The sequence below is a fragment of the Miniopterus natalensis genome, chromosome 16 (assembly GCF_054644295.1).
Source record: "Miniopterus natalensis isolate mMinNat1 chromosome 16, mMinNat1.hap1, whole genome shotgun sequence".
In the NCBI taxonomy this organism is placed as follows: Eukaryota; Metazoa; Chordata; class Mammalia; order Chiroptera; family Miniopteridae; genus Miniopterus; species Miniopterus natalensis.
The window spans coordinates 20,556,527-20,581,192 of NC_142096.1; the positions used below are offsets into that span (position 1 = coordinate 20,556,527).

The 24,666-nt window shown below is 42.9% G+C and overlaps 1 protein-coding gene and 1 pseudogene across 3 annotated transcripts in view; both read right to left on the reverse strand.

Moving 5' to 3' along the window:
• CA8 (carbonic anhydrase 8 (inactive)) overlaps positions 1-15,680 on the reverse strand; it is a 76,663-nt gene extending 60,983 nt beyond the window's left edge. For all 3 annotated transcript variants that reach the window (XR_015715787.1, XM_087825393.1, XM_087825392.1), the window contains exons 1-3: positions 15,399-15,680; positions 14,052-14,243; positions 2,704-2,828 (exon numbers count right to left, since the gene is read on the reverse strand). Coding sequence is in view for 2 of the 3 variants with exons in the window: in XM_087825393.1 (XP_087681519.1) it covers positions 2,704-2,828; positions 14,052-14,243; positions 15,399-15,498 (417 nt within the window). In the remaining variant the exon portion in view is untranslated. The remainder of the gene's footprint in view (positions 1-2,703; positions 2,829-14,051; positions 14,244-15,398) is intronic.
• Positions 15,681-21,450: 5,770 nt separating this feature from the next.
• LOC107533132 (small ribosomal subunit protein uS5 pseudogene) lies at positions 21,451-22,330 on the reverse strand (annotated as a pseudogene).
• Between the last annotated feature and the right edge of the window lie 2,336 nt (positions 22,331-24,666).

The following is a 24,666-nucleotide window of genomic DNA, read 5'->3' on the forward strand; positions in this document are numbered from 1 at the left end:
ACACAGCTAATCCTGTTGGCTTCACCCTTGTGTTCAAGGTAGCCCTCGATGGCAGTTCAGGACCAGGACCCCAGTGGCAAGTTATCTACCTGTCTCCACATCAGCCATCTCATTCCACCCTGGACTATTGTATGTGGAGTCCCTCTCTCCGCTCCTTCAGCATACCCTGGGAGCCCTCTCCTTCTTAAAGCCCAGCTCGGTATTCACAGCCTCCATTAAAACAAGACAAAACAAAACAAAACCCCACCTGCCTGCAGATATCCCCTCTAATTCTGCACACCCACAGCATTCATGCACTCAATAGGACACAGCACTAAACAAACACCGGGGTGACTGATACACGTATTTTCTCTTAGATTGGGTCAGGGATAATCTGGGATAACATAGGATACAAATATTATTCATAACCTATTTTGGAAAAACTACAGTCAGTCATCCCATGATGCTAACTATAACGATTTCTACAGAAACAAAGCCTCACTACCAGAATTTAATTTCCACTCCAAACAAACCATTCATTACCTGTGGTTAATGGACTGGAGCAGCTACACCACCACCAAGGAGCAGAACCAGTCTGAACATTTGGTCCAGAAATTCTATCCAACCGCAGAGCAAAGAGCACACGCCACTGACTCACTAACCTAAGGAAGCTTTCCCAAGATGGTAAATACCGTGCGTCACAAGCGAGGCCACCGATTCCCATCAAGAGGTTGTTGCCTACCCAATTATTCCATCTCCCCCTCAAGTTTTTATTATTAAAGCAGGTCTTTGAGGGCTGGTAGAAACAAAACGATCCAGCGGCCTTTCCTACCCCTCTTGGCCCTCCACACCCCGTAGATTTAATTGTTTTGGAGGGTCCTCTTTCCTCTTTGTTGCATCTGGTGTGAACTTTTCCTTCTCATGGTGAGTAAGGACAGAGCAGTAGCCAGAGGTGACACAGAGACAGGGCAGAATTGTTTTAAGGCAGTTAGAAAAGAGAGGGTGTCTGTAGGCTTTGAGAAAAAGCCCTAGAAAGGTGACATTTGAAGACCCAACCTTCCCAATCAAGGCCTTTAATAAGCTGTTATTGTCCTCACCATCACAAAAGTGTGCATGTATATATGTGTGTGTGTATATATATCTCACATATTCTCTTCAATATGCTGCAATTGTGTGTTTTTTCTCTTCCATCGTCAAGACATTCATTATTTCACTTTTAAGATTTGAGGTTTTTTTTAATGAAAGGGGTATTCTGAGCTTCCAAAGGGAGTTTTTAAAATTGTAATTAAAGAAATGTTGGGAAATACTTCCTCTAACTTCATTCTTTGAGGCATATGGTGTTTATAAAAATTATACAGTAGTGACTTCAGTCACTGAGGCAGTACTGGACGTGGACTGACCACGAGCAGAGCCATACAAGGTTAAGTATATGTGCAGCTGGGGACAACAGAGAAGGAAGGCAGGCATCCCAGCATCCCCCAAAATATTACCTGCTGCTGGAGGGCTATGTCCCGGACAGTGGATCCTTATGAAAGAAATATAAACAAGGCCAGGACCAACAGGGACATCTCAACTACCAGCCTGGGTTGTCTCTGACGGTCCTGGCACTGTGTGAAAGGATGATAGTAAAATGGAAATGAGGGGCGGCCTTCTCGTCAGGAGCTTCCTTAGCTCAGGCTGTGTAACAAATTGCCAGATTGGAGGCTTAAACAACAATTTAGTTCTCAGTTCTGGAGGCTGGGAAGTCCAAGATCAAGGTGCTGGCAGGTCTGATGCCCGGTGAGGGCCCACGTCCTGGCTTGTAGATGGCTGTGCTCTCATCCTGGCCTCACAAGGCAGAGAGCAGAGAAGCAAACTCTCCGGACTCTTACGAGGGCACGAATTCCATTCATGAAGGCCCCACCCTCATGACCTCGTCTAACCCAAATCACCTCCGGAAGGCCCCACCTCCTAATACCACAACACTGGGGTGGGTAGAGTTTCAACATATGAATTTGGGGGGTACACAAACATTGTGTCCATAACAGAAGCCCACAGTCAGTGAGAAAGACACTTTAGACACTAAAGGTTACAATCCATGAGATCAGTGCCAAGGCCTCAATCTACCAAGCAGGAGATCAACGATCAGGGAGAAAGTCATTCTGCTTAGAGAAGGAACTCAAGTCCCAAGGAAGAAATGATAACTTCGACCAGATATTGGAAAAAGAGCAGCCGCTGACTAAAAAAGATGAGAAGAGGAATTCTTCAAACAGAAAAATGACTTTCTAAAAATCTCTCTCGTGCGCTAATTGCTTGTGGTAAATAGATCCAACCTACCAATTTTAATCAGACCTAAACTAGACTTTAATGACTATTGAGGTTTCTCCAAAAGTTATTTGTTTTCAGCTTATTACCAATTCAGAGCATCCACAAAAGTGACCTACGGAATCTGCAGAGGCAGGAGAATTTTTACAGCAGCAATAGCAGGATGAAGCTTAACGGCTTCACTTAATAGATTAGCTTTATGTCCAACAGCCCATGTGCATCCTCCAAGCCCACTGAAGTCCCCGGGAAGCTTCATTTGCTGCCCTAAGCTTACATTTCATTACACACTTTTTAATTGTAATGTAAATTGGTAAAAATTCAAAAGCTGTGCATCCACTTTTAAACTAAACCATTTTCAGTAAATCGCTGAATACTTTCCATGAACAATAAGAGTTTTACGAAATGATCTGTTATTCTTACCTCCATGGGAAAAGCTTTGAAATTAACTGTGTGCTCAGAACCACGCTGGTTTTCTCTTCCCCAGTGAAATCGAACTTCATACAGTTCAAATTCATGCCCTTGAGGCAATGGACCTCCCGACAGAACTGAAAAAAATAAAATAAATTCTATTTAATTACAACTCAAACGTATTCATCAGCACAGCAATATAAACACTGGGGACATATTGTGCCAAAAAACACTCATGGGCTCCATAGATTACATTCATAGAGCCAAAATAAGAAATACATCACAACTGTGAGATGAATTTACACTGTGTGGGTTTGGCTGAAATTCTTATAACGGCCAGGTACAGTAGAAGTTCAAAAACTCTGAAATATCTTGGTAGTGATACGTATATCATTTCACTTTAACTTTGTTAACTTTAGATAAAGAAAACAAATGCAGTAGCTGTGCTCCCTGAGATATAAACAGCACTGATCAGAAGGCAAAGCTATGGTTTGAGTCTCGGACTGACCAATAATTTACTATAGACGTATCAATAAATTAACCCTTGTTTACAGATCATCCACTTGTAGCAATAGGCTCTCAATTTAGAGAATAGGTGCAAGTTAATAAAATTATCTAAATCTGATTTTTCAACAAAGAAATTGCACTTAAAAAGCAATTTACCATTCAGTGTCACATACAATGCACACAAAATAAAATTCCAATAAAATATTAACAATACTTAAAATATGAACATTGGTTCTACCCTGCCTCTATTTCTCGTTTCTGGATGTGACTCAGAACTTTGTCCCAAATAAGGGCACTCACTCTAAAAGATAATGAAAAATAAGTTTGTACAAGGACCTATCTTGAAGCGATAAAATACTTTCTTTAGTTAAACACTCCCTAATTATCATATGGGAAAAACTTGAAATAAAGTTTATTACAAATGGCCAATTTCAATATAAAGGTTGTCTGCATTTTTCTTGTAAAAAAAATGTTCATTCTAAAAGGTATCAGTTAAGAATTATGGGTTATTTTTCAGTCAAGGAGCTGACAAAATTCACCCCATTGCCCCAGAAGCGGTCTCTCTCCAACGGACTGGCGTTGACACTTGGGTTCCTATTGTAGAGAAAGTGACACTTGCAAAGTGCTCTCCTGAGGAACAGTGTGGCTGCCCATCCTCACTCTAAAACTCAAAGGAGAAGAAAGCAAACTGGTGCGACAATATTTACTTGTGTGGCCGGCTCTTCTTCCCACAACTTGCTCCAAAAAGACTTTCCGGCTGCTTATATCAGGGTGCACATCACGCAGCCAGAACGCGCAAGTCGGAAAGAAGAGCAAAGGTTAGAGATAGAGGCAGAAACGGATGGAGAAACGAGGCGATCGCACAAACCGATGGCATGAAGTCCTTGCTAAAAGTGCCGACAAATTGTCTCTCAGCTTTCTACCAGCTCCAAGAAGAGCTGCAGTAGTAAAAAGCAAGTTTAATTTTCCAAGTGTATAAACCTCGCATCGGCGCGGGGTGTGACGCACGGCCTTGAGGATGCTATCCTTCCCAACTCTAACGTCCTTCCTCAGACCTCGTCTTACTCAAGTCTCACAACACATCTGAGGGGTCAGCACTGTCGTCCCCAGGGACACAAGAGAAGAGCATGGCTGAGAGGCGCTAAGCTAGCAAGCCCCAGGAGCCTGGAGCTCGAATCTTCTGACGCACGTCCCAGGGTGAGACAGGGAGGGGGGAAAACCAAATTTCAGTATCTGCAAGCATGACCTGAAAAACAATGAGCTCTTTAAGTCTAGATTTCTAAACTTCAGTCCTCTCTCCCAGGTCAACAGGGAAAAAAGTAAGAGCATGGAACACAGAGGGCCGCAGATATCCAGAGCGCAGTTATCCCGGAGCGGAGGCCCGGAGTCTACCCGCAGTGGACCCCGCCTCCCAAACCAAAAGCGGGGCGCGCCTGGAAGCCTCTGCCAGACAGCACACCCCTCGCGGGTGCAGGCACAGCCTGGGAAGGGGCTCCAGAGGGGCGGCTTCTACTGTCGAAAGGTGAAATCGTCTTGGAGGAGGCTCAGCTCCACGTCGCAAAGGAAAAAGAAAGAGAAGTGTTGTGAGATAAAGTTCATGCGAAATGGGAAAGAAGATGAAAAGAATTTTCCCCCAAAACCTCTTTATTGCGCGCACTCCACACACACAGTTTCTGAACCCACTACAGAGCAGTCTATTGGCACTGTCTTACAAAAATGGATGTTATAGCTGATGTTGAGAGTGATTTCAGGAGACCGAAAAGAGATCCATTCTTCAAAAATATACCCCCAAGATTTCTTTAGCATGAAGGAAGTCTTTTGTTTACAACTTGGGGATAGAGCTTATATTTTAAACACCCTGGAAATTTAAACTCCACAGATCTAGGTCTTGACAGAGAGAGGTTCAAGGCCCACAGGGGTCCGTTGTACCAGACACTGTATTAAGTGTTTAAGATACATTGATTTTTTTATTTTATTTTTTACTAGAGAGAAAGGAAGGGAGAAAGAGAGAAAAAACAAAACATCGATGTGAGAGAGAAACATCAAATGGCTGCCTCCCGCACTCGCCTAGACTGGGAATTGAACCCGCAACCTGGGAATGTCCCCTGGCCAAGAATCGAGCCTGCCACCTCCTGGTATACAGGATGATGCTCCAACCAACTGAGCCACACAGACCAGGGCAAGATATTCTAATTTTGACAAAAGAGGCAAAACTCCATGATCTCATGGATCTTACATTCTATTGGGTTGACAGTGAGCACAAAGAAGGGAAGCATTTTGCCCAGGCCTGGTCCCCAGGGAGAGGTGACAAAGAGGCAGCTTTCAGCCAGGAATCGAGCTGGGGACCTTTCACTTTGGCTGCAGATGAATACCCCAAACTTAAACCTCACCAAAATCATGTGGCTGCATAAAGCCATGAAAAATGACAAAATACTGAAGTCAGAATTTTACAAGGTGCCAGGTATTACCTGTTCATCCACTAAGAATGATTGTGTTTACAGACTAAAAATAATGAGTAGCTATATTTTACCCATTTGACAACATCCTCTTAAGGCATTTTTCTGCCTTTTTATAGCTTTTTTTAAAATAAGGAAACCAATCATACCAAAAGGTGTACACTCTCCCTACATTTACGGTTATCGAATTTTGCCGGGTGATATTTTGTCACCATATGGCAGGTTTATTAGTTGCGATGTCGTTAAGTTCAATAAAATTTTTTACAATGAAATAACATGACATGCTGCATTTCCTTAGAGTAACAAACTTGTGAAAAAATATTAAATAAACTGATGTCACTGCTACTGCACCCATTTTCTTTAATACTCTGTAACAGTCACAGTCATCATGCTTATGAGAGATAAAAAGAGACCCTTCTTCAAAATTTGAGAACCTCCTAAAGACATGCTATATATATACTTACCTAAATCTATCTAAGCTTCTATATCCTTTTGCTGAAAACAAATTTGCCTGATAGTGCAAAGGCCGTTGTTGATCAAGGTTTATCTCCATCACTTCATTTGAGTTCAACACACACATTTTAAGATGAGACTCATGCCCTGCACTGAGCACCGAGTTCATACAGAGCAGGATACAGTTGTGGTGCTGGTGAGGCATTCTCAAGGCTTAAGCAACCAAATTCAATCGTTTCAAAAAATTGCATCAGAAGAGTAAGGGAAAGTGCACAAGGCACTAGGAGGACTCCCAGCAAGGGCCAAGCCAAAACCAAGGGCATTAGAAAGTCAGGGAGCTTTTCAGAGGAGATGACAGCTCAGCAGAGCCTTGAAAAGGAAGCTAAGTGAAGTGAGAAAGTGCATCCCAGCAGAGAGGAGAGGCTGAGAAAGGCTCAGTGACAGCAAGCAGCTTGAATGTGCTCCAAGAGGGTAAAGTTAGAGGTTATTTACCGATGGATGCAGGAGGAGAACATCAGGAGGGGCTGGAGTTCAGCATGGAGGGGCCATCAATGGCCTGCAAGCTGAGAACTAATATTTTTGCATTTTAAAATATTACTCGCATGTTGGCACAGGTGGTGGACCAGCAAAGAGCAAGCCCAACTGGTTAGAAAGCTGCTGTCAGGCAAAGATGGTGAGGCCAGGAGGCAGAGCCTGTCTCAGCGACGTCCCCAACAGCGAGGGACATCAACACTAGTGGTCCCCGATGTGTCCCCTGAAGGACCCAAAGGCCCAAACAGTTCATTCTCAGTAGGTTTAAAGGTTTCATAACCTCAGTTTAACTTTTAAGGAACCCCAAATGTACTCATAAAACATTCCAAAAATAGTATTAATTAGGTTTTTAACATTTGACGTTTTAAAAGCAAAAAATCAATATTTTTATTGCCTTTTGCTTTTAACCTACAGCTTGATTTCATATTTAAGAATAAAGAGCACCAGCTCTTAAAGGAAGGGGTAACATCGACACTCTGGAGAGGAGGCTGTTACGCTGCGTCTACACAAGAGAAATGAAGCAGATTAAGACAACTGTGCAGATCATTCAAATCCCCCAGAGTTAGCTAATAATACATATAATCACAAAGAAGTTGAACCCTGACATTTCATATAAATAAACAATACACAGTCTATGCTTAAGTGAAAATAATTTTAAGATATTTTTGACAACCCCATCTTTAAATCAGCAAGGCTGCTAAGAAGCACTATAAAAAGTTGACATTTTTTTAAGTATGGTTAATAATAAAAACAATAATCTAGCCTAAAATTAATACTGAGAATTATAAAAGCCCCAGAAGTAAAATTTTCTAATTAGGGTTTTTATAATAAGTTACAGTGAAGGACACGAGTGACCTATCTTGATTAGCAATTTCTCCCATACCGATGGCCCTTTAAAAATGTCATTACCCTTAACACACTGCTTGTCGTCAGATGGAATGACACCCTATATTGCACAAGCTTGGGCAGTCTCACACGTTTTCACAACGTAAGTATCAAACCACTCAGGCGAGAAATCTATAACAATTATATTTTTACACTTAAGCTACTGTTTATATCACCATAAGTATGTTCCATTTAATTTACACTAAATTAAGATTCCTGCAGTACAGTGATTCATGTGTCCCACAGAGACATAATACATGTGGCAGCTTTAATGAAATTCTCCATAGTCAGGGGGATAACAGGACCGACAGTCTGGTCAAGCCCCACCTGGAATGCAAACCTTGGCTCAGCTCCCATGTTCGGGGGCACTCTGCCACCATGAAACATGCTCAGAGCAGAGGGAAAACGGGGACAGGGTCCAAAACACGGTCCAGTCACAGGGGCTCCACCCCAGTCCGCCCCTCCTCTCCCCTGGTCCACATAACCAGTCCCTAAAGTTTGTAGATGGCATCTCCGAAGTCTCTCTTGTGCCATCCCTTCCTTCCCACTGACACTGCCAACAGCAGCTGCAGTCTTGGTGAACTGAGTCTCACGCAATAACCTGCAAACTGACTCCCAGTTTCCCCCAGACCCCATCTTACTCAGCGCTGCCAGGTTAATGTTCCTAAAGCAGCATGCTGACTATGGCTTTATCCCACAGAAAATAAAAAGCGGTTACACCCGGCAGACTTGGTTCAAGGTCCCTCGGGAATTTGCTTCAGCATACCCTCTCCGTTGTATTTTCTATTAACCTCATTTATCATGAGTGAACTTTTCTTCCAGACATGCTTAAGGATGGCCCTTTCCCTGCATGATCTCTAGACCTTCCCGTATCCATGTCTTTTGTGCACAATGCTCTCCATTCCCACTCATCTCAATCTCCCAGATCCAAATGCTATTCACCCTCAAGGATCACTGCAAATGTTACTCCCTCCCCAAATCCTTCCCTAACAATTTTGGGCAAAAATAATCTCCCCCTGCCCTGGCTGGTGTGGCTCCATGGTTGGAGCATTGACCCACAGACTAAAGAGTCCCGGGTTCAATTCCAGCCAAAGGAACATACCTGGGTTGCAGGCTGGATCTCCAGCCCTTGTTGGGGCTCATAAGGGAGGCAACCAACCAATGTGTCTCTTTCACATCAATGTTTCTCTCTCTCTCTCCCCCCCCCCCCTTCTACTCTCTCTCTGAAAAGCAATGGGAAAAATATCCTTGGGTTAGGATTAAAAATAATAATAATAATCTCCCCCATACACCTATTTTTCACAGTCTACCACTGTAACCTTCTTGAGGGCAGGCATTGGGTGTGATTTATATTTACGTTACCCCAAAGCATGAAACACCTTGCATAGGTAAAACAAAGATAGCCAGCTGCACCTTATAGACCAGATGAACCCAGTGACTGTGTGTGTGGTTCACAGGCCCACATCTCCAGCTTCTCCTGACACATTAAACATCTGGCAAACTATGCAAGCTCTCCGCAGTTTGCTGGTTTCCCACAGTCCCCACCAGTCCCTATTGCCTCCCCACACTACACATAAAGCAGAGTGTCAATAGCTATTCACAAGTTTTGCTCTCCTGGCTGTTCTCATTTATGATACCTGCTTGGCTCTCAGAGATAAGTCAATTTGTAAATCCTATATTAAATGATCAATAAATAAGTATTACTGAATGGAAGACTATGAGGAACATTTGAAGGAACTAATAAATCTGAAAGGAAAAATGGAAGTTTCACAATATGATGATGGTAGTCAATATTTTAAAGGATGTCATGTGAAAATACAATTATATTTGTCCTTTGTAGGTCCAGAATCCCAAAATAGAAACAATGAGGGCGATCACAGAACTTTTCCATCTTTGAAATGACTCAAAAAGCAAAATGGGTTTCTTCAGTGAGGAATGAATTTCCTTTCCTGAGCTGTTCAAGCTGAGGAAGCCCAGCCACTTGCCAGAGGATCTGAGACAGGAGGCTGGACTGGCTGCCCTCCAGGGAATCTAAGACTTCAGCCTTTTCCCAAACTCATGTGCTATCTCATTGGCAAGCAGAACACTGAATCAGTAGCATTGAGTCTGTGTGAGTGCGCTGCTCATGGAATGCATGTTGTACAAGAGAGGAAGACCAAGGAGGAGACCTTGAGAAATCCCATTATTTAAGGAAATGAAGAATGAAGAACTGGCAGAGAACAGGCAATAGCCAAAATTAAGAAGAAACATCGGAAGTGAGGTATCACAGGGACCAACCTGAGAGAGTTTCCAAAAATTCCCTTGCAAATGCAGCAGAAATAAATTATTTTAAGAATTTTTAAGTGTCCATTGGTTGTGGGATAAGATCATCAGTGACCTTGGTTTGGGATCTCCAATAGGAGTTTAGGAGTGGAAGGCTCATGCTCAGGGCATGCCTCAAATTTAAATTAAGGCAATATATTCAGATGGTTTATATACAGGCACTATATCATTAGGATTATGTTAAAAGCTTTAAGTGTCAGCATTTAAATTATCCTACAATTTTTGTAACTCTTTTTTATTGTTTAATAAAAACAAAACAACAAAAAACACAGAAAGAAAGAACAAAGTAGCCCAGGCCACTGACAGCCTTCATGAAGCCAGACATCTCAGTGGAGTGTTGTGTGTGAAATGAGTTTAATTTCTGAATTTATTTTATGAATTTTTCACATAAAAAGACAGCATCCAAAAAAACATAAGTATATAATGTACATTATTAAGTGAAAGAAATCAAAGTGAAAAGGCTACATAATGTATGATTCCTACTATATGATACTATGGAAAAAGTAAAACAATGGAAACAGTAAAAAGATCTGCAGTTGCCAGGGGTTGAGGAGAGAGAGAGGACCAGGCAGAGCACAGAGGATTTTAGGGTGTTGACACTGTTCTGAATGATACCATAGTGATGGAAATATGTCATTTACATCTGTTCAGACCCATAGAATGTACAACACCAAGGTGAACCCCTTGGACTTTAGCAGATGTGTCGATGCAGGTTCACCAACTGTAACAAATGTGCCCCTCTGGTAACATTCTCTTGCCTGCCGGTCAGTAACCAGATGACAGCCAGCTATGAGCCACCACATGCCCTCCCCCAGAGAAATGGTTAAAACCTACAGAGACTCTACCAACAACATGGCCAGGTCCTTACCTAATCTCATTACTGTGACGACCACCAGGCCATATTCCTGCCCAGGTGCACAGGGCTTCTCATCCACTCTTTAGACCCATTTCTAAATATGAACCATGGGCCAAAGATCACTAGACATTTAAGGAAAACTTCCAATAATAAGAGAGAGCAAAACAAACAGAAGAAGGAACCCAGAATAAACAGACACATGAAGGGGAAAGAAAAAGGCAATACAAAAAAAGACTGGAGACAGATTCTGCATTCATGAAATAAACGCTGGATGCGGTACGTTAAAAATGAAAACAATTCATAGAATAAGCACAACTTTTTAGAAATCAAAAAGAACCAGCAGAAGTTAAAAGTTCAGTAGACACTCTGAAAGATATACGTTGAGGAAATCTGCAGAAAGTAGAAGGAAAAAACAAAGAAAAAAATAAGAGTTATTGAAAGCAGATAAAAAAGAAAAAACAGAAAACTTAACAATGAAATCATACAAGAAAATTTCTGAGAAATCCTGATTGAAACGGCCCACCTAGTGCCCAGCACGGAGAGTGAAAAATGAACCACACCAAAGCATATGGTTGTAAAATTTCAAAGCAATAGCAATAAAGAGGAAGTTATAAAAGCTTCTAGAGAGGAAAAAAGGTCACACAGAAGAGCTGACAAGCAGCGCGGCGCTAGATCTTTCGACCGCAACACTGGAGGGCAGAAGGCAACGTAGCAGTGACATGAAATATCTGAGGGCGAACACTTCCAGCCTGGGCTGCTTTGCCCAAGCCAACTCCAGCCAGGTGGGGCAGGTACCCCAACATTTACCCTCACATGCCCTTCTTCTCAGGGGGTTACTAGAAGATGAACTGCAGAAGGGAATAAACCTAGAAACTCCCTGAAACGAGGGAACAACTCCACAAGAGCATGTCACAGCATCCAGGAAACACAGGACTGAACAGGGGAGACAAGCAAAGGGGCTTCCTGGGCGTCAGTTTCAGGGAGCTGCAGGAGATGGCCAGCAGCAGGCCTAGAGAGCAGGAATAAATGGAAGAGAGGCCTCGGGGGGGGGGGGGGGGGGGGGGGTGAAGGATGGATGCGAGGGAGGGAAGGATAACCTGGCATGTTGCAATGTCCTGGCACAAGATCTGTCAGTGTCAGAGACTTTGAAAACAAAATCATGAAAGGTCAATTTTCAAACTAAATAAACAAAACTACATTAACTCTAGGGGGAAAAAACCATATTATTCAATAAAGGAAACAGATTATACAAAGAGCCAGAAATAACAGCTACACAATCATAACAATAAAAAACAACTGAGCATGAACTTAAGTAAAAATTATAATTTAAGTATAGGGACGAAGGGGAGCAAAACCATGATGCAGGAGGGTAATAAGAGAACTAGCCTCATCTTCAGAGAAAGGGGTTCACAGATACCTTACATATCAAAGCATGACGGTATAAACACGTAATTAAGAAGTATGGCGGTGACGGCAGGAGAAACAGCTAAGAGTTAAAATTGATTGCCACCAGGACAAAAGGTGTAGGAGCAAGGGAGCGGGACGGTATAACCCAGAGGCAGACAGAAATACACTACTAGTCAACTATTTAAATTATATTTATATTCTATTTTGATAAAAATAAAACTTGAATTAAATAAACGAATGTCATGCTGGCTAGGGCTTGCAAACTATTCCTTTGAGAAGCTTAAATACACTAGAAAAAATAAGTAAATTGGTCCAGACATGGAACTTTGTTACTTTCTTTTAAGTCTGGGGAAACAATGAGGAAGAAATTATTATAGTGACAGAAAGGAGATGGAGCATCTGAAGGAGCAAGTTCTCCCCAAGGAAACGGGAATAAGGGGTCTGGAGCATGTGTATCCAAAATAGGCCTAGAAGGCCTGGCTGGTGTGGCTCAGCGGTTGAGCATCGACCTGTGATCCAGGAGATCAAGGCTTGATTCCCAGTCAGGGCACATGCCCAGGCAGGGGACGTGCAGGAGGCATCCAATCAATGACCCTCTCTCATCATTGATATTTCTATCTCTCTCTCCCTCTTCCTTCCTCTCTCTGAAATCAATAAAAAATAAAGATTTTTTTTTAAAAAGAAATATTTTATTTCCAGAAGTAAAAAAGTATGTCAATACACCAACACACATGTATTACCTTAAAATGCTTTTATAGGTAAGTCAGTATTCAATAACTTTACTATATGTTTTTAAAATAATACATAATGTCCCATCATAGATAACTCCCACATTTTCCAATTTAAATTCAAATTTACATCTGAAGCTGTCTCTCTAAGTGCCTATCCAACTTCGACTCTGTTTTGGATGATGCCCACTCTTTGACCTCAGAACATCAGGGAAGACTGCATGAACCTATGACTACCTCATGGATTCTAATTTAAAGCTCAGTAACGTTCACAATGAATGAAAAATCCATAGTTGGTAATGAATACCTGCCCTGCCTAATAAATTAGCCTGAAGATTTTATGTTTTAAAATATCAAACTTATCAATCCGGAATTAATTTGAGCACAGCTGGTCTCCGTTAAGCACTTCCTATTATCTCAGCATAGCCTAATTTTACGTTCTTTTTAAGGGGGAAATAAGAGTCATCATTCACTATGAGTAGCGTAATATTAGTGCTAATTTTTAGAATTCTGCTTTCCTCTCCCCTACATTTAAGCTAAAGACCAATTTCCTTGGTAATTGCCCAAAACCCTTTCCACGAAACACTTCCGATCCATCTCAAATAGGTTCAGACGGAGAGAAGGGGAGTTTAAAAAATTAAATAAATAAATAAAAGCAAGACCTCTGTTTGCTATTTAAATCTTTTCTGAGTTTAGAGGATATTTTTGATTGCTATTAGTTAAAATTCTTGTCATTAACATAGTAGAAAAAATAATTTGAGAAAGTCTATCTTGAATGCCAGATAATGTCAATAAATCCTAATCTTCAGTTGTATAATGCAGTAAAACAGAATTATACTTATCTAAATGATTTAAGCTAATCAAGAATGTAAGACAAAATGCAGTTGGTACACCTGATCAACAATTTAGAACAAAATGCAGATTGGTACCTGTGTACACCTTTCCACAAATTCCACAAGGTGTAAGTTGGCCAACTTAAGATTGTTAGAGTAACATCACATGGCGTAGAAAAACCAAACTGGCATCTTCATAATTTCATCCTTTCAAAAATGTTTCAGAAAATAATTCCCAAAAATGCATTTTATTATACATAAAGGTATCTGACAATGGAACTATGTTAGCTCTCCCTTTAAGGTCATACAAGCTAAATGAGAGTTTGGTAGCTCCCAGATGACTTCGAGTTTACAAGGGCATGCAAAGCATCTTCTAAAATACCTGATTTTGACTTCAGGATAACCTGAATGGTATGTCCATCGTTGGTGACTTCACAGTCTCGGCAGACCACATAATTTGGTGACAGGCGGACATCCAGCAGTGAGGGGTCATATCTAGCTTCTCTGGAATTCAGGTTAATGGGCGACTGGTATTCCCCGTTAGCATCAGGAAACACCAACCCCCACTCAACACCTAAGGACAAAATGAAGCACACTTAGAACAGTAAAATTTAACACGTTAAAACGAGTGTAAACACTGTTTATAACCCTTGACATCATTAAGAGGGTTATGACTACCATCTAACTATGGTAAATGTGTGTCAGTTTTTGCATTCATGTTTCCTGTGATCTAATAGTATCAAATACCACATACAAAATCCTGAACTCACAGGATATTCTGTTTGTATTTGTCCACATAGATGTAATAATGTATGACTAAGCAATTTAGGTCATCTTTGAGTGATTAGAAAAAAATAATACCCACAAAATTCTTCTCTGATCATCAGTTCAATTATGTGTGGTGCTTGGGAAATACCTGTAACTCTCAGCATGCTTAGCGAGAACCCAAAACAATAAATTTGATGCTAGTAAATAAACAGCTCTTTCCAAAAATGCAAATACAGAATTTTGAAATGTACACGTGTGCATGTACACAGACCTATATATGCACACATATGTACTCTTTCCATGTTTTTATCATTAAAATTATAAACTCTACATTAAAATTATAAACTCTACATTAAAATTATAAACTCTACATTTTTTTCAATATTCTGCAATCAACATCCGCAGCAGGAGTCGGCTCTGTTAAGAGATCTACATCTTCGGGGATCAGTGTAGGAATCTAAACTTTTAAAAAAGTCAACCCCCTTCTCGCCAAGCCCACTGACGCAGCCTGAAATTTAGGGCACATCTGGAAAGCGTTGCGCCCTGTTAGCATCCTTCAGGCAAAGAGTAGAGGCAGAAACACTTTCTACCCCCGGGTCCTCCCAGCGAGCAAGAAACAGTATCCGAAGCACTGCTCTCAAGGTGTTGAGCAGAAGGCAGCGCGGCTCCTCTCGGCGGGACCGTCCCAGCCGCAGCGTAAGGCTCGCCCCCCGCGGGAGCATAAGGCTCGCCCCCCCAGGAGCATAACGCTCCCCCCCGCAGGAGGCAGGTGCCAGCAGCCGCCGCGCGAAGGCCAGGCTCCCGCACGCGAACGCACGTGGCAGGCCCGCCCCCTTCCCCCGCGGCGCCTTCTGCCCCGAAACCCGCCAAGGGAACGGGAAAGTGACAGAGACCGCGCGGGACCGCGGGACGCAGAGCGGCTCGGAGCGCGCGGCGCGCGGGGCCCCGACGGGCGGGTTACCTTCCTCGTAGCCCCACTCCACGCCCTCCTCCTCCTCCTCCTCCTCCTCCTCCTTCTCCGGGAAGGCGACGGAATCTTCGATGAAGCTCAGGTCAGCCATGGGGACGCCGCGGGTCCTCGCGCTCGCCCCGGCGGTGCCCGCGCCCCTGCAGGGTCAGCGGGACGCGTGGAAGTGCGCCTGCGAGCGCGCGGGGGGCGCGTGTGTGAGCGCCTGTGCGAGTGTGAGCGCAGGGGAATGAGCGTGAGCGACGAAAGGTGGTGTGGGTGCGGGCGCGTGGGCGCGAGCGCGAGGGGGTGTGCGGTGTGCCCGGAGCGCGTCCCGGGTCCCGGCGCAGCGCGGGAGAAGCAGCGGCTAGTGGAGCCCGAGCGCGAACTATAAACCCGGCGGGGGCGTGTCTGGCACGTGAGGATCCGCCCCCTTGGCGCGGTGGCCCGGGACCCGGCGGGTGGGGGGCGGGGAAGAACCACAGGAAAAGGCCCCGGGGCTACGGCGCGGAAGCGGCGGAAACGGCGGGTGGCTCCCACCCTGGCCCCGCGGCCCCTGCCGGGCCTCGCCCCGTCCAGAACCCCGGTGTGCAGAGCCCAGGTCGGGGCCTTTCTGCTCTTACTTATTTTCATCTAAATTCCAGCAAATACCAAAAAGAAAGAAAGGGGGTCGGGGAGGAAAGAGAGGGGCTGCGGAGGCTGGGAGAAAGGAGAGGGCTGGGAGGGCCCGCGCAGAGACCCGTCCCCCACTCCGACTGTTTGTTACTGAGCACTTTTTATTTGCCCCTGCAGCGCAGTGGTGACAAGTATGGCAAAACTTCCAAGAAATCTGTAGTTCCTAAAAACATTTAAGAAGAAAAAAATTGTTTTAATATAGAGAAGTAAATATAATTTAGGGACATTTTTACTTTAAAAAGGTATTTCAAAGGCAAGAGCAGTGAAAGGCAGTAAAGCGCATTTGTTTTTTCTTTCAGCGGCAGAAGCAGCTAGCTGTGTACACAGCTCCCCATGGCCTAGTGAAATCGTGTAAATAATGAAATGCACACATTGCATAACAAACAGGAACTGGCCTGATCCAAAGAGGTGGCATTGTTACCTCTTCAACCTGCTTCCCAGTCCAGTGTTAATGACTTCAGCCCCCTGTTCCTATGCCTTTTAAAAGCTTGAGCCAGTAACCTCTGAGCAGCTTAACACATTTTCAGAAGGTATCTGTGTGTAATATATTCAAATTTAGACCTTCAGTAAAACTTGTTTTTATGTGTTCTGTGCACTCACTAAAATGTCTGATAACAGTTTGAATAGCGGGTTCCTGAATCACACTATCCTTATGAATGCTTCATTCCTCATATAAGGATGGAGACACTCAGTTTGAGGATTTTGGGGTTCTGGTTGTCCACTGCTGCTCAGCCCTCCCCTTTTCCAAAAAGCCACTTCTTAAGCTATTTGAAATTTCTCCAGAAAATGGATTGGGACTGAGAAGGGGGGAAAAAAATCATTCAATCTGCCACTTTCTAGACTTTTTAGCAGAATAGGTGAAAACCATTGGTCAGCTTTTATTTTGAGGATAACCTGTGGATTTCATATTAGAGTAATTTCTTTTTGCTTAACACAACACCAGAAATTACACCAGTCAGGGGCCTGAGCCACAGCCTGAGACTAAATTCTTTCTTTACTCACTGCCTTCTGGGTGTTCGTTAGTGAATAGCCTCTCTCCTCTGCACCTTAGTGAGCCCATGCTTGACAGAAGCAGAAATCTATCCTAAAGCTATAGCTATTAACAATAAGAAACACTGCCCCAAATATTAACCATATTCCACTGAAGTTCTAAAAGGAACATTTTATGTCTTTCTCCTTTAATGAAAACTTTTTCAGAATCTTGAAAGTTTTATAAATTTTCTTTTAGAAATATGTCAAATGCTATAGCTAATGGACCCCATGGAGGGTTCCACAATAAAATATGTTTGCCACCCTGTGCCTATCAGCAATGTTCATTTCTCTCTGCCCCCAAATGTATATGGCTGCAACATCATAGCCACTGTGTGACCACCAATTGCATTTAAAGTGTCACATGAATTATAGACATGTTTACCAAACCAGAGGACGGCAAAATCACCATGGCAAAAAACTCTACTTTCTGTGAGTAAATGGTGTGTCATGTTTACAGCAGATAGGCTGAAAGGCTGAACTGTTAGTATTGAATTTTGCAGCTAACAGATAATTTTGCAAATAGCCAACAGTGAATCACCATTCATAAATGCAGTCAACTACTAGACAGACATGTTTATCCATATTTGTTCTTTGTGAATTTTTCAACATTATGTGTAAAATATAACTCCTCTCAAGCCTAGGGTACCCTCTCCAGCAACATATGAGCCATTCCACTGTGCATCCAAATATTCAATTAACAGCCTTAATTGCTTTGAGACTGTGTGCTTCAGATTTCTGCTAATTAACAGCACCTTAAGACCTTCTCTTCTCAGCTCTCTGTACTATATTATCACTAAAGATGGAATTTCTATTTCTAGTTATTATAAGGTACCTGCCACCATAAAACCTAAACACACAGATCAAAGATATAGGACAATTCTTTGATTTACAAAATAGAACAAGCACACCTAAATCTAATATCAAAGAATCTAAAAATATTCCTGTTCCATATTTGAACATAAATACTCCATGTATCCCTTTATGTAATTTTAATGCATTTTAACCTAACACCATATTTGATTCCTTAAATTATATTATTCACTTTTAGTGTTTACATAACTGAGGTCAAACAATATCAGTAGCACAGTCTATTAAAACCAAGACCTATATAGCTAATTACTATTTGACACTAAGAGAATATAAATGGAAACACCTAAAAGGGACAGCCTATCTAGATGTCAGAGGAACAAAGGGGTAAGACTTCGTCCAGCACCCCCTACCTACACAACCCTCTCTTCCCAATCTTTTTTCACCGATTGCTATCTTACCAAGCTTTCTTGTTGTATTGGTGAGTTCTGGCCATACAACAGTTACAAGCAATTGTTACCTTCTTCTTGTGGGCACCTAATGCTCTGGGAGCACCTCAGCGATAGAGCTACCTTGTACATGTCAGATAACTTCTAACCAGATTGTAAATCTCTGAACTTCAACAACAAGGAATTGTGTTCTTTCGTATGCCCTCAAGGAATGCACAGTTCTCTTGGGGGGGGTTGGAGTAAAGAATTAATGGCAATAAAGGCAATCCGTCCAGGAGAGATGCAAGTACCATTACATCTAAGGACGTTGCAACTCGTAGGAATGGAAATAATCCAGGAAGGTTTCTTGGAAAAGATGGCATTCAAGGCCAAACAAAAGGATAAATAGTGAGTGAAGAGCGTTCCAGGCATGAGCAGTGGTGCTGAATGATGGCAATGCTTGTTGAGGACCCATTCTCTCCTCTATGTATCTTCTGTGACCTGTCAAAACCAAGCCAAAGCACTCAGGAACTGTGGGCTTCAACGGGCTCATGTCTGAAGGAAGACACTTCTCTGGTGGTTTAACTTTGCTAGCCTGATTTTTGTTTTGGCAGGAAAGACAAAAATTTTCCTCATTATATACATTTTGATTTCTAAAGATTTCAGTCTTTTGTTTATAAGGAAAGAAGCTCTGATTCTTTCCTTTTTTGGCATGCAAGCTGATGTTTATTATAATTTCACTGCATCTTACCATCTGAGTAGAAATGTTGTCTATGAAAATTTCAATGTAAGACAATTGCCCATCAGGACATACATATAAAGGTGGAGACGTGAACAGAGCGTTATCTGTATTACTAACACTGATTACATAAAACTTGAAAGATTAACAGTATTGTTCCCTTTCCTTTACCCCTATTCTCTGGACCAAAGGCAAGTAGATGTTCAAGGTCACTGTCATTCATTTTTCACAGTCCCAGGAACCTTTTAATGATTCAACATAACCAAGTGGCCGTGCCATTTTAAAGGACATTAACATTCCTATCAAGCCCTTGAGAATTTTGACCCTTCTAAAATGTCAGAAAAGGGATTTCTGCAGATAAACTGTGATCAACTGGATGCATAATATACCAGGTGTTCGGGCTCTTCTGTCTACCTCAGACCCCATGGGAGGTAGTGGAGTTAATGAAATGCTGTTTTCTATTACTCAAGAGTCTTTGATAATTTGCTTAGTGGCTCTCTTGGCACAGGAAGTGCTGCAAGATCTGACATTCATCACAGAACTGTATTCATCTGAACCAGTCCCCACATTTTACAAATGAAAAAACTGAAGCTCCGAGAAAGATGATTTGCCCCCAAGTCAGCCAGCCAGCCAGGTAGTAGCGGAGCTGGGAATAGAATCCAGGTCTTCTGACACCCAGCCTGCTGGTCCTTCTCCTTTATCACGCTGAACTGCATTTTTTTTTATTCATTTTCTTGGGGTGACATTGGTTAATAAAATTACATAGGTATACGGTTCTGTAATACATCATCTGCATATTGCATTGTGTGTTCACCACCCCTGGTTCTTTCTTTCACATTTATTTCTACAACCGATTAATCTTATACTTTGCGTAAAGTTGCGTCATAAGCCTACTTTTGTTTGACCTTTTCCTGGTCTTTTGTCTTCAGAGCCATCAGCGTTTAGTCGCAGAGTTCAGTGCAGCTGTGGCAAATTGTATTGTTTCTGTCATTCAGAGCCCCTGTCTGTGAGACTGTAACTCACTGCTGGGCAAATTAAATATGTGCAGAAGTGCAGGCACCACTTCCTAATAGACGCTTTAGCCGTTATCATGTGGTTCCACCATCATCATTGTCCCTCGGCCCCCAAATAACCCAGCCTGAGAAGGGCACTGTTCTTTCCATCTGGATCCTGGAATGAAGAAGACCCATAGATCAGAGTGCAGACAACAGGAAGTCAACATGTAATGTGAGAAACAAACCTTTGTTTTATAAGCCACCAAGATTTGAGGGTTGTTTGTTACAACAGCATAACCTACCAAAAGCTGACTGTTACAGTAGCCCATCAGGTAAAGGTCAGTTCAAGGGCAGTTTTTCGTTTGTTCAAATGCTTTTTTGCATGTCTTTTCTTCAAAGTAAAAGTACCTCTCCAGCCCGCAGGGAAACAAAACAGTCTAAAACAGTACCCTTACCAACATCTTGCCAATTTCTTAGATGCCCTGGCCCTGACTGGGATCCTCACAACCTCAGTACTCACCTAAACCATAGAAAATCCCCATCTCTTCTACATAGACATGGCCCATAGCTCTCTTCACTTCTCTGAGATCACACCAGTTATGCCTGGAGCCTTACACCTACTTCAGCACCAAAAATGACAGCAGCTGAAGTTGGGGTTTTTGAGATCACTATATTGATGACTCTGAAATCTACCTTCTCTAGGGAGCCTTCCTAGCATTTGCCAAATGAAACCCCCACTCACGTGGCTTCAAGTGCTTCCATAATACCCTGTGCAGATCTCTAGCCCTGAAATTTTGTTTTAAGTACGTATTTTATAACCACCTTTTCCAATAAACAGTGAGCTCCCCAGGAGCAAAGGGTTGATCTTATCCCTCTCTGTACCCCCCCACATAGCACAGGGAAGCACTTAGGGGTTCTTTTCCTTGTGCCACCAGCCAAACAGTGATCTGACTAGTCTTTATAAATATGAGTGCAATAAAAGTTCTGATCACTAAGGTAGAGGCTTTCAGGGTGCAGTGGGGCCATAAAAAAAAAAAAAAGTAATAAAGTTTACTTGGTGGCAGGTATGTCAATAGGGGCTTCATAAAGGAAGCTGGGTCTTGCAAGATAAATAAGTGCTCTTTTGCCCACAAAAGGGAGGAGGAAAGGAGTTAAGGACAGGTAAGGACATGCCAGTTCAAAGGAAAAACACTCTCAAATATAGAAACCAGTGTGGGTTCACTTTTTGATCAAGATTATTTTCTTTTTTATGGTGTGAGTAGTCTTTCAATGGTATAAATATAAGTACAAAATGATACGTTTAAATAGTATGTCTGTGTTTGTTTTAGAGGGTTTTTTATTTATTTTTTTTGGGGGGGGGGCTTAATTCACTTTATTTTTCTGGTTTGAAATTATGTGGTGGCCACAGCTGGAGCCTGGGTCCTTTGCACAGAAACTCTGGTGTGGGCCTTTACAAGATGGTCAGTGAATTCCTGTTAGGGAGACTTGGTGAAAACAGTCTCTTTCCAGAGATCTGGGGTGAGATAGCTGTAGGTCTTAAGAGATGGCATCAAAGGTGGCCTTGGCAAAGTTGTCCAGGGTAGCAGTGCAGCCCCCGGCCAAGGTATAGCACTCATCCATACCAGCCATCAGCAGCAGCTTCTTGGGCACGGGGGCTGCGACAATGACAGTGCCCCTGGGGGTGGGGATGAGGCCACCAGCTCAGAGTCACAGCAGCCGGTCACCTTGCAAGGGACAGTGTGGGGCTTGTGGATCTTATTCCCCCAGTAGCCTCACCGCACAGGGACAATGAAGAGCTTGGCCAGGATGATGGCCCCTCGGATGGCAGTGGCTACTTCCTTTAAGCACTTAACGCCCAGACCAACATGCCCATTGCAGTCCCCAATGGCAACAAATGCCTTGAACCGGGTCCTCTGGCCAGTCCGTGTCTACTTTTGCAGGGGCATAATCTTCAAAACCTCACCCTGGAGGGATGCCCCCCAGAAAAAGTCTGTGATCTCAGCTTCCTTGATGGGCAGGGAGAAAAGGTAGCTCTCCTCCAGGGGCTTGATTTTTATGTCCTTGACCAGGCGGCCCAACTTGGTGACAGGGATCCACTCCTTGTCCTGGCCTTGCCTCCACAAGCTCCCCGGCCTCAGCCCCAGCCCTGACCCCGGCCACGACCTCGGCCACGGATGCCGCCACCAAATCCTCCACGGAAGCCGCCACGGCCTCGGGTTCCAGGGCCCCAGGGCCTCCTGGCCCTCCCTCAGCACTGGCGTCATTCGCCATTTGGTGTTTCCTCGGGAAAGAAGTAGTGATTTTTTTAAAACATGATTCAAAATAATATGACATGAAATAAAATACAAAGTAAATGATACGCTTTGATGAGCACAAACTGTTGATAGAACAATTCTAAAAATGTACTGAGCCCTCTTTTACATTAAGAGAAGATGCAGTGGCCAAATTAGAATAGCCCCTTTGCCACAACCAGGACACCTCACTCCACCTACAGCATGCTGTTGGCTGTAGGAGATGCAGGAATGCCTTTTGTTCAAGATGGAAAACCAATTCACAAGAAAATAATGATTTGAGCACTGCGGTTTTCTCCAAAGACGGCTGCCATAATTTCTGCCCTCCTGCAGACACATGCTGCTCTTCCCATGGGGGGGGGGGCAGCTATTTCTCCTCCACTAAACCAGGGCTGGTGTTATGCTTACTTTGTCCAATAGACAAAGTTTTTTAATCCCTCTTTTGCTCTTAAAAACCAGTCATCATGTAAGAAACCCTACTGCCCTGAGCCCGCCATGCTGTGAGGAAGCCCAAGCCATCTACACGGTGACACGTGGAGTAGCACAGAGGCACCGAAGTGTGAGGAAAGCCATCCAGGACCTCCCAGCCCAGCTTAGTCACCAGCTGAAGGTAGCCAGGTGAGTGTCCTCAGCTGACAGCATGTGAAGCAGAAGAATGGCCCATCTGAGTCCTGCCTGAATTCCTGACCCACAGAATCATGAGAAACAGTAATTCATTGTTTAAAGCCACTGAGGTTTGGATGGTTTATTATAAAGCATAGATAACTGAAACACACTCTTACTATATATCAGATCTTAGGCAAGCTCTTCCCAAAAATTGTTTCCTTTAATTCTCATACCATCCTCAATAATACCATCCAGTCTTCAGATGAGAACACGAAGGTTCAGACTCTTCTGTGGCCACAGGGATGGTGAGTGACCTGAGGTCTGCTCTCTCTCCAGAACCGTGCTCTAAACTGCCAAACTTTCTGCTTCAGAACTGGTGAATTCAGTAAATGTGCTCCATCTCTATCACCAGACGACTGCAGGTTGTGAGAACACTGGTAAGAATCAAACACCAACTTAAATGCACACTCCAGCCCTATTGCATCCTGCCTCTGGGGAAACTGGGAGATGAGCTGGACTAGTCTTGGCAGCTTGGATCAGAAGGATCAAAAAGGAAAGGAAAAAGGAATCTAGGTTGGAAAAAGAGACATACAATAACTGAAACTCTTTTTTAATTAATAAGACTTTTTTGTGCAGTTTTTGGTTGCAGATAAATTGAGCAGAATGTACGGTCAGTTGCCACATACCCCCACCTCAGCCCAGTTTTCCCTATAACGCCTTGCATTGGTGTGGTATATTTGTTGCAATTGATGAACCAATAATAATGATATATTATTATTAACTAAAGTCCATAGTTTACATTAGGGTTCACTTTTTGTGTTATACATTCTATATGTAATTTTAAGACCCTGCTTAGGTATGGAAAAGGGAATCCCATGTTGATGAGATTTGCTCCTAAATCAACCCTACTCTGCAGCCATGCCTTAGTCCATTCTGCCTGCTCCATGTCTGACCTCCCCTCTCTCTGTCCTTCCGGGCTATTTGTTTTAGCCCGTTCTCTAGCTTTGACACCACTCCCAGTCCACAGCTTATCTGCAACCTCAGACTTGCCTGGCTCAGACTAACAACCCAAGATTTGAAGTCTTGATGGACTGCAGAGTCTTCTGTCATTGGCTGGTGACTTATATCTATTATGTGTTGTGTGTGTAATGTGATTCAGCTCAATTCATAATAAGATGACAAAAGATACAGTTTTGTAGATGAAGCAACTGAAACTCAGAGAATTAAGTGCTTTGCCTATGATCACACAACTAAAAATGGAAAAGTAAGGTTAGAACCAGGTCTAACCAGCTCTACAGCCAACATTCATTCCATAACCCTTCCCCAACCCCAAGTCCAGTTTTAGCCCCTATTATATCAAAAGCCCATTGGAAGTGTCATTAGTTATTCATCCATTCACCTTTGCAACCAACTTTCAAGGGGATGTGAATTAAGCGCCTACTTAGACATCTAAAGTGCTACTCCTCAAAAACAGAAAGCATTCAAGATGTTCTACATTAGATATTTCTATTCACATAAAGGGTTTGTGTAATGAGGAACAGGAACACTAATGAAATACACAAAGCAATAAACATTTTAATACTAATGGAGTATAGCATGTTTGCATTACAATTGGAACCCCATTGATTAGGTTTCCCTGAATATTACTTTTAGCATCATTACCAATGATGGAAGAGAAAGTCTAGCTTGGTGCTGAGTACATACTGAGCG